This window comes from Bubalus bubalis, chromosome 1 (genome assembly GCF_019923935.1).
Source record: "Bubalus bubalis isolate 160015118507 breed Murrah chromosome 1, NDDB_SH_1, whole genome shotgun sequence".
NCBI classification, from domain to species: Eukaryota; Metazoa; Chordata; class Mammalia; order Artiodactyla; family Bovidae; genus Bubalus; species Bubalus bubalis.
The window spans coordinates 129,600,079-129,616,373 of NC_059157.1; the positions used below are offsets into that span (position 1 = coordinate 129,600,079).

A 16,295-nucleotide genomic window follows, 5' to 3' on the forward strand; every position below is an offset into this window, starting at 1 on the left:
TAGGACATCTCAGATACCTACATACAAGCAACCCTCATGCTTACACTGAAGCACTCCTATTTAAGGTAAAAAGAAAAAAAAAAAAACAAAAAACAAACTGGGGCTCCCCTGGTGGCTTAGTGGTGAAGAATCTGCCTGCCAACGGAGGAGACACGGGGGCGGGGGGTTGATCAATGATCTGGGAAGATTCCACAGGCTGCAGGGCAACTAAGCCTGTGCACCACAACTACTGAGCCTGTGCTCTGAAGTCCGGGAGCCACAACTACTGAAGCTCACATGCCCTTGAGCCCACGCTCTGAAGCAAAGAAGCCACTGCAATGAGAAGCCTGCTCACTGCTAGAGAAAAGCCTGCACAGCAATAAAGACACGCAGCATGGCCATAAATAAATAAAATTTAAAGAAACTGTGTTAAATGCGGGCTCCTAAAAAAAGTTTTACCTAAAGAAGCAGATATAGAGAAAAACAGAACAAATTAAGAGCGTATATACTTATGAAAGTATCTTTGAACAGTAAAATGCATATGCATTCCCCAGTCTGGTCATGTGAACTGTATCACTGGTTGGTAAATGTTTTCTATACAGCACCAGAAGTAAATATTTCAATTTTAAGCTTTGCAGGCCATGAGACTAAATTGAAGATATTATATAGGTTCTTACATTACAAAAGAAGAAACAAATTTTGATAAAAATTTTAAGTAAAAAAATCTAATAATAATCATTAAATATAATTTTAAAAATAATAGAACAGAAATCTTTTTCTTGTTAGGGGAAGAACATTTTAATTGGGGTTCAAAGTTCATGTCCTCTATCAAAGTCAGCTGGCACATGTCCATCTGTTAATGCTGATCTGTAATGAGATTTTACATTACAAAAGAACTATTGGTAATAAGATTTTTATTTCATATCTGATTATATCTGAAACAGGCAGTATATTAAACCATATCGTCACTGAATAATAAACACAATGCGTTGCCATCTAACTTGATAATAAAATAATCAACACTCTACTGTGCTTTAAGAGTATGATATTAAAAGTCCATTTTTCTTTTTATGTTGGACATGACAGTTAAATACTAACAATAAAAATATACCAAACTGCCATACAGCAGTGTGGCACAGAAAACAATGAGCTATAACTGTGTCACAGTGATTTGCAGTGTATCAAACAGCAATGAGAAATGATAAAAGTGCTCTGTCCCAATTACTCAATTATGCTGTTGGAGCACAAAAGCCTTTGCTGATGTGTAAATGAACCAATGTGGCTCTGTTCCAATAAAATTTAAGTACATTAAATTTTTAATTTCATGTAATTTTCACACAATGAAATATTACTCTTCTTTGACTTCTTTTTCATCCATTAAAAAATGTGACTACCCATTTACCTTCAGTCATCATGTTCTGAGATTGCACCACCCCAATAAAGGAAAAGAATCCACCTGCCAATGCAGGAGACACAGGAGACCCAGGTTCCATCCTTGGATCAGGAAGATCCCCTGGAGGAGGAAATGGCAACCCACTCCAGTATTCTTGCCTGGAAAATCCCAAGGACAGAGGAGCCTGGTGGGCTACAGTCCAGGGGGTTGCAAAGAGTTGGACACAACTGAGCACACAGGCATGCAATAAAGAATTAACAATAAGGAAAAAAAATGTGAAAGTTATTTTGAGCGCATGGGCTGTAAAAAAGGGCAGTGGGCCATATTTGGGTCCATCGGGCAATAGCTTCCTGACCCCTGAACTCCATGATGCAGGTAACTATATTCTTACCTTCTGGCAAGCTGCCCCAATTTTTCAGCACATTCACTGTCTGATTTCTGGTTTAAAAGTTCAAGGATGTTCATGGTTCTGTGAAAATGTCCACAAGACAAACTCACACTAACAGCTGTTTCATGTTTATCTCCAGTAAGTACCCATACTTTGATACCAGCCATTCTCAATGCTTCAATAGTTTCTCGAACTTTATCTTGTAGTCTGAAAACAAAAGAAACACAGAGAATACTTTTTTGACCAAATTTTAAGTGTAAACCATATAGTACAAGTAGGGTAATTCTGAACTCCTTAACCTAGGAATGCTACAGTATAGTAAGACAACCGACTTTTTTTCCCACTAGGGAAAAAACAAGAATAACCCAGATCAGTGATCACCTGGCTAATACAAAATCTACAACTGTATGCTGACACATGTGTCACAACGGGCATTCCAGAGTTGTGGGGCATTTGAGGTGACAGATACTAATCGCCTGGGTCAATACTGCCTTGATGAGAACATGTATGCATTCTTACAATTGTTAAGTTTCCTTCCTCTTCATTTTGGTGACAGATACTACTACTGTAAACGTATTTGGTTTTTTGAAGCTCACAGGGTATTAATATGCTGGAGCACTATGTAAACTTAAATATAAAATCTACAACTTTGTATTTTAAGACTGTACTTTGAAGTTGATTTTTATAAAACCAACTAACTATACAGTCTTCACAAACTTATTTCTTAAAAGTCTTAAATTTCAAATTAGGAGATTTTCTTTTTGATAAAAAAATCTCTTAAATCAGTAGTTCAAAAATCAGACTGCAGACAATAAAGGTCTACATAGCCTCAGAGAGCCTCAGAAATCTCACAAGGACCACTGAAAAGTAAATGAAACACTAGATCTTAAATGCAAACACCTTAGATCTAGGTCGTAGGAAAAAACCTAACAATAGACTTAATTTGTAGAATTCAATAATTCAAGAAAGTGAAACATACATGGAGAGAGAGGCTAGGGAACAAAGGCAATGAATAAACAGACGGCATGGAATTCACAGGCTAACAGAGTAGAAAGTCTTCAAATAAGTAACTATAATACATTGTCACAAGGACAACAGCAGAAACTACCTACAAAACATGAAGGCTTCCCAAAGAAGAGAATTTTTAATACTATTAGGACTCAGGAAAGATCTTCCTAGAGTGCGGGTAATATATGAACTATAATTTATGAATGGGTATTCATAGATGGATAAGAGAAAAATGATCCAGGCAGAAGGCACAGCTTTATAAAGCGTAAAAGGCAAAAACAGAACAGTTTTAGTTAAAGCAGTCTTCACTGTTGTTCAGAAAACAAGACAGTTTGGTACTGTTGAAATGTAAAGCAGAAGGTGGCAATGGCAGGCGGTGAGGCTGGAGAATTAAGCAAGAGCTTAAAATCTTTGAATGGCACATGGAGTAGTTGTCTAAAAAATCAAAACTATACATGGCTGGATTCTATCAAGTATTTCAGATAGCTGACTAGGACAAAAATTATATGTATGGACTGGGAAAAATTAAAGCTTTAACTTTTTATTTTAAATACATTAAGTCACTATAAAATGTTAAAAGTGGAGTTTGTCATGTATTAGAAATATTTGGTTAGAAAAATTCTTATGAGAAAAATGACATTGACTATTTATCTGATACTTACTTGTCTTCTACTGCTGTAGCTCCCAGTAATATCAGGTCTTTCTCTATGAACTGGAAGACACCTGCCAATTTCTCTTCCCGTTGCTGCAAGGCAGTCCTGGCTTCAAATAAACGTCTATTTATTTCCTCATACTCTTTAGATGTAAATTGCCTATAGGCCATACAAAGAGTTCTTAGCCCTTTCTAAAAGAGAAAAATTAAAGACAAAATTGAACGAAAATAACTAATGGGGAATCAAAAAGTTATTGAAATAAACTGAGGATACCATTACCAAAAATTAACTATCAAATTTAAAAATTATCATCATCTAGTGATAGGAAACTGTTACAAAACCACAGTCATCTGAATTGTGGGATACATATTATCATAGCTCTTTCAATTTCTGATGGGTTCTTAAAAAGTTGCTCATAATAATTAAGGTCACTGAATTGTAGAACATTACAGAGCCTAGACATGCTCATAAATATGATCTATCTGTAATTTTAGAACCGTTTTTTACCAGGAACGTAAGAAGTTCTACAAAGGTACCTTCAGGCCAATCAAGAAGCAGCACTAGGTTCTACTCTCTTGTTTTAACCACTACAAATTTACTTTTATCTACTTAAAAAAATTTTTTTAAGCAAAGGGGACTATAATATCCTGACGCTTCATGGTATGACAAATTCACAATTCAAATAAACAAGACTGTAAGGTGGTCATTATCAACGAACCAATACTTTTCTAGAGTCACAGAATGAATGATTTTTAATTGTATCATTGTATCTTCACTGGTGATTTGGAATTATACAAAACTTAGGAATACATGTTTGATTATCTGATTGTACCAAGGATCAATTTTTCTTATAGTGTTAATATCTGAAAGTTGGTATCTAACTCTGAAAGCTTATAAAAGTTCTTTTTCTTACATTTTTCTCACAAAAACCCCAAATAAATATTCTAATAAAAGGACTCAGAAAGGAAAGGTTTTAAAATACTATATGACACTACTTCTGTTCAGTTCAGACGTTCAGTCGTGTCCAACTTTTTGCGACCCCGTGAATCGCAGCATGCCAGGCCTCCCTGTCCATCACCAACTCCGGAGTTCACTCCGACTCACATCCATCGAGTCAGTGATGCCATCCAGCCATCTCATCCTCTGGCGTCCCCTTCTCCTCCTGCCCCCAATCCCTCCCAGCATCAGAGTTTTTCCAATGAGTCAACTCTTCGCATGAGGTGGCCAAAGTACTGGAATTTCAGCTTTAGCATCATTCTTTCCAAAGAAATCCCAGGGCTGATCTCCTTTAGAATGGACTGGTTGGATCCCCTTGCAGTCCAAGGGACTCTCAAGAGTCTTCTCCAACACCACAGTTCAAAAGCATCAATTCTTCAGCGCTCAGCCTTCTTCACAGTCCAACTCTCATATCCATACATGACTACTGGAAAAACCATAGCCTTGACTAGATGGACCTTTGTTGGCAAAGTAATGTCTCTGCTTTTGAATATGCTATCTAGGTTGGACATAACTTTCCTTCCAAGGAGTAAGCGTCTTTGAATTTCATGGCTGCAGTCACCATCTGCAGTGATTTTGAAGCCCAAAAATATGAAGTCTGACACTGTTTCTCCATCTATTTCCCATGAAGTGATGGGACCACATGCCATGATCTTCATTTTCTGAATGTTAAGCTTTAAGCCAACTTTTTCACTCTCCACTTTCACTTTCATCAAGAGGCTTTTGAGTTCCTCTTCACTTTCTGCCATAAGGGTGGTGTCATCTGCATATCTGAGGTTATTGATATTTCTCCCGGCAATCTTGATTGCAGCTTGTGCTTCTTCCAGTCCAGTGTTTCTTATGATGTACTCTGCATATAAGTTAAATAAGCAGGGTGACAATATACAGCCTTGATGTACTCCTTTTCCTATTTGGAACCAGTCTGTTGTTTCATGTCCAGTTCTAACTGTTGCTTCCTGACCTGCATACAGATTTCTCAAGAGGCAGGCACTACTTAGTAGATTTCTAAATATTGGCTTTCCTTGATTTACATATGACCTATATTTATAAACACCTGTTTCTCTTAAATAAGTCAAGAGACTATGAGAGTTATAAACAAATGAAATTAATTCATTCCGCAACAAGTATTTGTTGAGTCCCAGCTTAGTGAAAGCATTGTTCTAGATATTAAAATGACAGAAAAGTAGAATATCTTTGTTCTTACAGATGTTACAGTGTGGTAGATGAACTAGACCATAAACAATTAGAAAATAAGTAATGGGAGAGAAGAAACTTTAAAGAGGCAGATATATAGAGATAAGTATGGAGCAAACATTTACAGAAATGCAGAAATGAGAGATCATGAAGCTCTAAGACTGAGACAGAACTGCTTAATAAGTTTCCTCTTCACATGAACTGTAGCACTTTATTTTTGTAAGATTCTCCTACATTCTTTTATTAAGAGGGACATAAGTCACATACCATAATTCACTTTAAAGAGTACAATTAGCTGGTGCTTAGTGTACTCATGAAGTCATGCAATCATTATGACTATCTGATTCCAGAACATTTTCATCACCTTCAAAAGGAATTCCATACTCATTAGCAGACACTTCCCTTTTCCCCCTTACTCCAGCTCCCAGCAACTATTAATCTGATTTCTGGCTCTATGAATTGGCTTATTCTGGATTTTCATATTAACAGAATACGTGGCCTTTTGTGACTAGCTTCTTTCACTTAACAAGGAACATCATTTCTTTTAATGGCCAATTAACACTCCATTATACAGATAGGACACTGTATAATCCATTCATCAGTTGACAGACATTTGGGTTTTTCCATGTTTTTAGCTATTAGGAATAAAGCTGCTACAAACATTTGTGTCCAAGTTCTTGTTAGATGTATATTTTCAATTCTATGGATGTAAACCTTGACTCATATAGTAACTCTATATTATTCTGTGTTGCACGAGTAACTGTAAAACCATTTCCGAAGTTGGCCATATCATTTACATTTCCATAGCATGTATGAGGGTTCCAGTTCTACACATTCTTGAGATTTTTTTGTATAACCCCCTCCTTTTTTTTGGCTGTGCCGTGTGGGAATCTTAATTCCCTGACCAGGAATAAAAATCTGTGCCCCCTGCAGTGGAAGCAAGAGTCTTAACAACTGGACCACTAGGGAAATCCCTCCTTTTATAATGCAGCAATTTGACGGGTCCTTAAAGCCATAAGTACTCTGGCTGTAATAGGTTCAAACAGAAGATATATGTTTGCAGGTTAAAAGGTCAGTATTTAACCAAAGAAGGAGGAACCAACACATAATGTAACAGAACTACAGAATTACTGTAATTTTTGATAAAATACTAATGCAAATATCTTTCATATATATTTTTAATGGTTTTTAAATCAGAGAAATTTCCACTTACCAAAGCAAATTCATCTACATGAATTTTGGTTTTTTCTATTTCTCCACCTATACATTCAGGGAGAATTGATGATTCAGCGCCTTTAACAAATAAAAGCTTCTCACCTAAAAAGAAAAATGAACATTTAAAAAATTGTATTAGATACAATATTCAGTTCAGTTCAGTTCAGTCGCTCAGTCATGTCCGACTCTTGCGATCCCATAAATCACAGCATGCCAGGCACCCTGTCCATCACCAACTCCCGGAGTTCACTCAGACTCACGTCCATCGAATCAGTGATGCCATCCAGCCATCTCATCCTCTGTCGTCCCCTTCTCCTCCTGCCCCTAATCCCTCCCAGCATCAGAGTCTTTTCCAATGATCAACTCTTCGCATGAGGTGGAGTTTCAGCTTCAGCATCATTCCTTCCAAGAACACCCAGGACTGATCTCCTTTAGAATGGACTGGTTGGATCTCCTTGCAGTCCAAGGGACTCCCACGAGTCTTCTCCAACCACACAGTTCAAAAGCATCAATTCGTTGGCACTCAGCCTTCTTCACATTCCAACTCTCACATCCATACATGACCACTGGAAAAACCATAGCCTTGACTAGACTAGCCTTTGTTGGCAAAGTAATGTCTCTGCTTTTGAATATGCTATCTAGGTTGGTCATAACTTTCCTTCCAAGGAGTAAGCGTCTTTGAATTTCATGGCTGCAGTCACCATCTGCAGTGATTTTAGAGCCCAGAAAAATAAAGTCTGACATTGCTTCCACTGTTTCCCCATCTATTTCCCATGAAGTGATGGGACCACATGCCAGGATCTTCGTTTTCTGGATGTTGAGCTTTAAGCCAACTTTTTCACTCTCCACTTTCACTTTCATCAAGAGGCTTTTTAGATCCTCTTCACTTTCTGCATAAGGGTGGTGTCATCTGCATATGTGAGGCTATTGATATTTCTCCTGGCAATCTTGATTCCAGCTTGTGTTTCTTCCAGTCCAGTGTTCTCATGATGTACTCTGCATATAAGTTAAATAAGCAGGGTGACAATATACAGTCTTGATGTACTCCTTTTCCTATTTGGAACCAGTGTGTTGTTCCATGTCCCGTTCTAACTGTTGCTTCCTGACCTGTATACAGGTTTCTCAAGAGGGAGGTCAGGTGGTCTGGTATTCCCATCTCTTTCAGAATTTTCCACAGTTTATTGTGATCCACACAGTCAAAGACTTTGGCATAGTCGATAAAGCAGAAATAGATGTTTTTCTGGAACTCTCTTGCTTTTTCCATGATCCAGCGGATGTTGGCAATTTGACCTCTTGTTCCTCTGCCTTTTCTAAAACCAGCTTGAACATCAGGAAGTTCACAGTTCATGTATTCCTGAAGTCTGGCTTGGAGAATTTTGAGCATTACTTTACTAGTGTGTGAGATGAGTGCAATTGTGCGGTAGTTTGAGCATTCTTTGGCATTGCCTTTCTCTAGGATTGGAATGAAAACTGACCTTTTCCAGTCCTGTGGCCACTGCCAAGTCTTCCAAATTTGCTGGCATATTGACTGCAGTACTTTCACAGAATCATCTTCCAGGATTTGAAATAGCTCAACTGGAATTTCATCACCTCCACTAGCTTTGTTCGTAGTGATGCTTTCTAAGGCCCACTTGACTTCACATTCCAGGGTGTCTGGCTCTAGGTGAATGATCACACCATCATGATTATCTGGGTCGTGAAGATCTTTTTTGTACAGTTCTTCTGTGTATTCTTGCCACCTCCTCTTAATATCTTCTGCTTCTGTTAGGTCCATACCATTTCTGTCCTTTATTGAGCCCATCTTTGCATGAAATGTTCCCTTAGTATCTCTGATTTTCTGGAAGAGATTCCTAGTCTTTCCCATTCTGTTGTTTTCCTCTATTTCTTTGCACTGATTGTTGAAGAAGGCTTTCTTATCTCTTCCTGCTATTCTTTGGAACTCTGCATTCAGATGCTTATATCTTTCCTTTTCTCCTTTGCTTTTCACTTCTCTTCACAGCTATTTGTAAGGCCTCCTCAGACAGCCATTTTGCTTTTTTGCATTTCTTTTCCATGGGGATGGTCTTGATCCCTGTCTCCTGTACAATGTCACGAACCTCATTCCATAGTTCATCAGGCACTCTATCTATCAGATCTAGGCCCTTAAATCTATTTCTCACTTTCAGTGTATAATCATAAGGGATTTGATTTAGGTCATACCTGAATGATCTAGTGGTTTTCCCTACTTTCTTCAATTTCAGTCTGAATTTGGTAATAAGGAGTTCATGATCTGAGCCACAGTCAGCTCCTGGTCTTGTTTTTGTTGACTGTATAGAGCTTCTCCATCTTTGGCTGCAAAGAATATAATCAATCTGATTTCGGTGTTGACCATCTGGTGATGTCCATGTGTAGAGTCTTCTCTTGTGTTGTTGGAAGAGGGTGTTTGCTATGACCAGTGCATTTTCTTGGCAAAATTCTATTAGTCTTTGCCCGGCTTCATTCCCTATTCTAAGGCCAAATTTGCCTGTTAACTCCAGGTGTTTCTTGACTTCCTACTTTTGCATTCCAGTCCCCTATAATGAAAAGGACATCTTTTTTGGGTGTTAGTTCTAAAAGGTCTTGTAGGTCTTCATAGAACCGTTCAACTTCAGCTTCTTCAGCATTACTGGTTGGGGCATAGACTTGGATTACCGTGATATTGAATGGTTTGCCTTGGAAACGGACAGAGATCATTCTGTCGTTTTGAGATTGCATCCAAGTACTGCATTTTGGACTCTTTTGTTGACCATGATGGCTACTCCATTTCTTCTGAGGGGATTCCTTCCCATAGTAGTAGATATAATGGTCATCTGAGTTAAATTCACCCAATTCAGTCCATTTTAGTTTGTTGATTCCTAGAATGTCGACATTCACTCTTGCCATCTCCTGTTTGACCAGTTCCAATTTACCTTGATTCATGGACTGGATATTCCAGGTTCCTATGCAATATTGCTCTTTACAGCATTGGACCTTGCTTCTATCACCAGTCACATCCACAACTGGGTATTGTTTTTGCTTTGGCTCCATCCCTTTATTCTTTCCGGAGTTATTTCTCCACTGATCTCCAGTAGTATATTGGGCACCTACTGACCTGGGGAGTTTCTCTTTCAGTATCCTATCATTTTATACTGTTCATGGGGTCCACTGGAGAAGGGAATGGCAAACCACTTCAAATACATATTAAATAACTACAAATTCATAAAAGTTTAGATTTGTTACCTGAAGGTGCTTGAACAATTACACTCATTCTTCTACGATCTGGATCAAATTCCAAAATATGAAGCAGCTTGTATCTAAGTGAAAAAAAATAAGAAAGACAAAATCTTTACTTTTTTGAATAATATTAACTGACTATTAGTCTAGTCAAGGCTATGGTTTTTCCAGTGGTCATGTATTGATGTGAGTTGGACTGTCAAGAAAGCTGAGTGGTGAAGAATTGATGCTTTTGAACTGTGGTGTTGGAGAAGACTCTTGAGAGTCCCTTGGACTGCAAGGGGATCCAACCAGTCCATTCTAAAGGAGATCAATCCTGGGTGTTCTTTGGAAGGAATGATGCTAAAGCTGAAACTCCAGTACTTTGGCCACCTCATGCGAAGAGCTGACTCATTGGAAAAGACTCTGATGCTGGGAGGGATTGGGGGCAGGAGGATAAGGGGACGCCAGAGGATGAGATGGCTGGATGGCATCACTGACTCGATGGACGTGATTCTGAGTGAACTCCGGGAGAAGGTGACAGACAGGGAGGCCTGGCGTGCTGCGATTCACGGGGTCGCAAAGAATCGGACACGACTCAGCGACTGAACTGAAGTGACTATTTGGAAAGAACCCCCATAAGAGATAAAATGGTTAATTCAGAACAAGAAATTAATCTCAACTATATTTTTCAAGATGATGGATCATGAGTCAATTAGCAATACAAGATAGAAAAAGAAGGAACAGACTTTTATTAAGTATTGGATTGGACAAAAAGTTCATTCAGGTTTTGCCAAAAGATCTCATGGGAAAACCTGAATGACCATTTTGGTCAGTCTAATACTTAACCAAATGTCACATACTTTACATACCTTCTATCATTTAACACCCATGAAAACCAAAGGATGTAGGTCTTATCTCATTTTACAGATGAAGACTATTATACTCAGAAAGGCATATTCATTTGCCTAAGCCAAATAAGCATATGAGTGGCAGAGCAAGGATTAGAATGCATATCTGCCCAGCTTCATGTTTCCTCACTAAAAAGGGTGACTGATTCTAAACCCTTTTTTCTGACCAAACACATCTGAGAAATATAAGCCCTCACATTAGTAACAGAGGCTCATTATAGCAGTGATTCTAAACCCAGGACAGGACAGCTGGTGGGGGGTGGGGGGGGGAGGATCCTCTCTAGGGAGCTGCAGAAGAATTTGGTGTCTGATGGTCAAATGTGGAAGTTGATAAAATGAGCTAGACAGGGTCCCAGATAGAAGTGGTCAAAGACTGGGCACTATTTAGTTCAGAAAAGCATAGTTTGGACAAGCAGGGCTGGAGCTGAGATGTGATCAGAACTGATAAAAAACACAAAAGATATATGAATATGATAAGAATGGACTAATTTATCCAACAGTAGAAGTACTGGAAATGATACAACAGTTCCTTAATGTTTGAAAGATAAAAATCATTGGAAAGATAAAGAAATTTTTGTTTCGTGCGTAGAAACATAAAACTCATTACCTTTACATGTAAAAATAAACACATAAGTAAATTCAAGAACCATTAAGCTAAAGTACAGATGAAAGATTCAGATCATTATATTATTACTGTGATGAGATACAATGTAATACTGACATCATTCTAGAGCAGGCCTTGGTAAACTTTTAAGGTGCCAGATAGCAAATACTTTAGGCTTTGAACATCATATATGATCTCTGTTGCGTTTTTGTTTCTGAAAACATTTTAAAAATGCAATTTAGTCTGCAGGCTATACAAAAACAAGCTGTAGGCCAGATCTGGCTTCTGGGTCACTTTACCGATTCCTGTTCTATAGTATTTAATACATAGAAAATTACATATAGAAAAAAATTACCGTTCCAGTTTTCCAAGAGTTTTAACTTCCATAATTTCTCCAGAATTACCAACAAACACGATGCCAAATCTAGGAAATAAAAGAAGAAAGAAATATAAGATATAAAGGATGAGAGGTGGACCATAAAGAAGGCAGGCACAGTGCCAAAGAATTGATGCTTTCAAACTGGTGCTAGAGAAGACTCTTGAACAGTCCCTTGGACAGCAAGGAGATCAAACCAGTCAGTCCTAAAGCAAATCAACCTTAAATACTCATTCGAAGGACTGATGCTGAAGCTGAAGCTCCAGTAGTTTGGCTGCCTGATGCAAACAGCTACTCACTGGAAAAGGCCCTGATGCTGGGAAAGATTGAAGGCAGAAGAAGAGGGCAACAGAGTATGAGATGGTTGGATGGCATCACTGAGTCAGTGGACATAAACTTGGGCAAACTCCAGGAGATGGTGAGAGACAGAAGGCCTGGCATGCTGCAGTCCATGGGGTTGCAAAGAGTTGGACACGACTGGGCAACTGAACAACATTTCATATTTTACAATATGACTTGAGTAAAAACATTTAAAATATAAGTTTAAGATGTATTAAAGTATTTCCTTTGAGAATATATAGCATTATTTTTAAGAACTTAAAGGATGAGAGTTGGTACAAAACAATACACACACAAGTATTTCTCACCACATATGTCATAGCAATCAGACAGTAGCTAGTGGTGCCAGGACCTACTACAACACTACTTCTGCTGTCACAGTAAAACTTGCCATCAGAAGACTGAAGGAATGGAAGGACCAGTAGAAGGGCCATTATTTGATAACACTGCTAGCCTATAATAAATGTGTTAAAATTTATGTAACAAAATTACTTTGGCTTGTTGTTAACTTTGGGTATGGGTATTCCGCGATGGCTCAGCAGGTAAAGAATCTGCCTGCCAATGCAGCAGATGCAGGTTTGGTCCCTGGGTTGGGAAGATCCCTTGGAGGAGGAAATGGCAAACTACTCCAGTATTCTTTCCTGGGAAATCCCACAGACAGAGGAATCTGGCAGGCTACAGTCTGTAGGGTCACAAAGTCAGACAGGACTGAGCACACATGCAGAATGCAGTAGACTTTTAAAGAGATCTCTTCAAAATACGACTTAATGCAAGCTTGACAACAAAATTAACGACATTTCACATTCTTATGTAAAATATTTTTATGTGCTTTTTTGTCTGAGAATTTAAAAGTATTTTCTTGTATTTTCACACTTTTATTTAAAAGGTATTTTTCTGAAGATTTGAAAATTATAAACTACCTTGCAGCAGCTTCCACGAGAGCCTTTTCATCTGGTGAAGATGCATAGTACTCCAACTGGGCAGGTGCAAAGCTGGACTGCCAGGGACCATCACCGATGCTATCAGTCTGAACACTGCTAATCTGCACAGTGTGACAGAGACTGACTGCTTTGAAGAAGAGATCATGTTCTTTAGTCTGCAGAAACATAATTAATATTCACAATAAAAATACCAATACCAAATAACATGTAGGAAACCAGAAACAAAATTCTAAAAAATGCCATTAAATACAGTTTGTAATTTGATAAAGATGTAGAACAAGAGTGCTATAATCTTGAATTGCATAAGTAATAGCTAGCTGGCTGCTTCTGACTCCAAAGAGTTAAGACATCATGTTTGCTTATGACCCTTTAACATCTGACTATCTTTTTAGTAGACATAACCAAATTGCAAGTAAAGGTAAAAACTATTTTGTGGCAGAACTGAGATGGAAAAGGTATTAAATAAATTTAAGCTCTGTTCCTTAACAAAGTCTTATTTACTTCAAGGCAGAAAGCGCGTTCCTTAACTTAGTCTCATTTAAACACCTAGAGAACTAAAGTAGATACATAATAAGTGACAATTTAAGTTGGCTTATGACTATAAATTCTCAATGCTGAACCAAAGTATAAACATTTCAAATGTGTATTTCTTGCCCCACTAACACTTAAAACATTTTCTCCTACAACTCACCAACTACAAAGAATTACTATTTCAAATGAAATTCCCATTTATTAACTTAAAAATTGCTTACTAGTTCAGTTCCATTTTCAGGACTGGTTCTAAAGGAGGAACCGGCTGCAAGATGGGATAAATTGTTAACATGGGATAAACTAGTAAGATAAGATAAGTTTCCTTCTGAAGAGTCTGGTGTTGGTCCTTCAGATACAAGTCTACCATTGATTTCTTGGTATTTTGTACCATTGATTGAACATTCCCGAAACTGCATCTCGTTTTCTGTCAGTGTACCAGTTTTGTCTGTAAACACATACTCCACCTAGAGATAGAAAAGAAAACAAACTTTTCTGTTCAGGGTCTTATATTAGACCAAAAAAAAAAAAAAAAAAAAGCTGCCCTCTGTCTCCTGATGTTGTTTACCTATTAACATTGATATACTCATGTTGAGAGTACAAATAATTAATGATGCCACGGAAACAGGGTAACACCAAACATTTAAAATTTATATACTTTTTTAAGTCTGTGGCATCTTTAGAGTTACGTTCATCTATAGAGGTGACTGATAGTTTTTGTTGAATCAACAGCAGAAATAGTTCCTGGTCAGGGAACTATATTCCACATGCTGCAACTGAAAGAGCTTATCCTGCATGCCCCCACATGCTGAAACCAAGACCCATCAGCCAAATAAATAAATTCAAATAACACACAAAAACCAGCTGCAGTACTTCTGATGGCCACTTCTACAAGTATACTTTAGGTCTTTTTCAAGATAAAGTGCCATATTTATTGTAGTACTTATTTATTGTATTTACCATATTTATTGTATTTAATAATTTAGCAAGTACTGTTGTCATTAGGTTCCTCTCTTTTCATTTTAAATGTATTACTGACAAAGTTTATGTTATACCCCAATCCCATTTTCCCATAAACCCTGTGGTTTTTAGTAAGTAATTTTGCACAGCACAGTGATTTTTAGTAATGGATATGTCACATTACAGCAGAACTGATGAACTAAGATCCTGCAAACCACAGGGCACAGCCAAACAAACACACTGTTCTGATATACTATAATATTAGAAATTTAAAATATTATCATAGAAATAAACCAAAAGATAGGTGGAAAGATAAAAGTGCATGACTTCTCCCTGAAACCGTATTATAAAAACACGGAAACGAAAATTCAAAGAGAATTAGGAAATTAGGATAAATGGTCTGACACCCAAATTAATAAATTTCAGAAATAAAATTCCACAAAACAGAAACAGACTTGTTACTAAAGAAATAAGGAAAATTCCTTGAAGTGAAGGACATGTTTTAGATTAAGAGGACTCGGAGTTCTTTGCCCAAAGGGAGTAAAAAAAGACACCAAGGTGTATCATCATAAAATTTCAGATTCATTGCACAAAGAGAAGATTGTAAACATTAACACTTCCAGAAACAAAACAACAGATCACATAGAAAAACTGAGACTCAGAATAGGATTGGATTTCTCATAGAAACACTGGAAGCCAGAAAAAAAATGGAGAACTGCTTTTGAAAATATTGAGGAAAAATAATTCCCAACCTGGGATGTGTTACCCAGCTAAATTATTAATCAAGTGTAAGAAGGGAATAAAGATATTTTTAGACATGCAAAAACTCAAAATATATCCATCTTATGCATCCTTTCAGAAGAAGTTATTAGAAGATGTGGTCCACCAAAATAAGAGAATAAGCAACAGGTGGGAAGACATGGGAAGCAGAGGGCAGGAAATTTAAAACAGATGGGAGACAAGGGAAATTCTAGGGTGATGGAAAAGGAAGTCCAGGGTGACAGCTGAGAAGCTGGCCCAGAAAGAAGTCCAAATTGAAGCAGAAACATGAAAGGCTTCAAACGAGAAAGCGAGCAACAGAATAAAAAAGAGAAAGGAAATCCTAGATTACCTGCTGTGTTTGAATATGTGAGAGATGGTTCATACACTCGTCAGATTTGTTTGTGGTAAATGAAAATTAAGAGAATGGAAAAATAGAACAATTAAGTCTAACAAAACCAAAATACATAAGAAAAATGTAATTATAGTACTACACAGCACACAGAGAGAACTAGGAGTTAATAAACTATAACAAAACAGTTCTAATAATATCAGTAAGTGAATATTTATTAAATCCCAAATTGTGATTTAACAATATTGGGGAGCTATGGAGAGGCAAAGTGGGTATATGTCTGGGGATGTGTGTAGAAGGAATAGTGTAAGGGTTATATCTTTATATTTCATAGTAAATAATGTCTCAACTTTAAAAATCCAGAAAGAATACCATATAAAAATACAATGCTAAATAATGAAGAACAGTTTAAGATTTCAAAATGGGAAACAAGAAACAAGGTGTGGAGCAAAGAAAGTGGGGCTGTTTTTTAGTATAAGTTTTGTAATA

At 37.4% G+C, this 16,295-nt stretch overlaps 1 protein-coding gene across 5 annotated transcripts in view; it reads right to left on the minus strand.

The window, feature by feature from the left end:
- ATP11B (ATPase phospholipid transporting 11B (putative)) overlaps positions 1-16,295 on the minus strand; it is a 121,409-nt gene that overhangs the window by 52,772 nt on the left and 52,342 nt on the right. For all 5 annotated transcript variants that reach the window (XM_006075308.4, XM_006075307.4, XM_025287756.3 and 2 more), the window contains 7 exons: positions 13,960-14,202; positions 13,187-13,362; positions 11,907-11,975; positions 10,064-10,137; positions 6,825-6,928; positions 3,431-3,612; positions 1,764-1,967 (listed from right to left, as the gene is read on the minus strand). In XM_006075308.4, the coding sequence (XP_006075370.1) occupies positions 1,764-1,967; positions 3,431-3,612; positions 6,825-6,928; positions 10,064-10,137; positions 11,907-11,975; positions 13,187-13,362; positions 13,960-14,202 (1,052 nt within the window). The remainder of the gene's footprint in view (positions 1-1,763; positions 1,968-3,430; positions 3,613-6,824; positions 6,929-10,063; positions 10,138-11,906; positions 11,976-13,186; positions 13,363-13,959; positions 14,203-16,295) is intronic.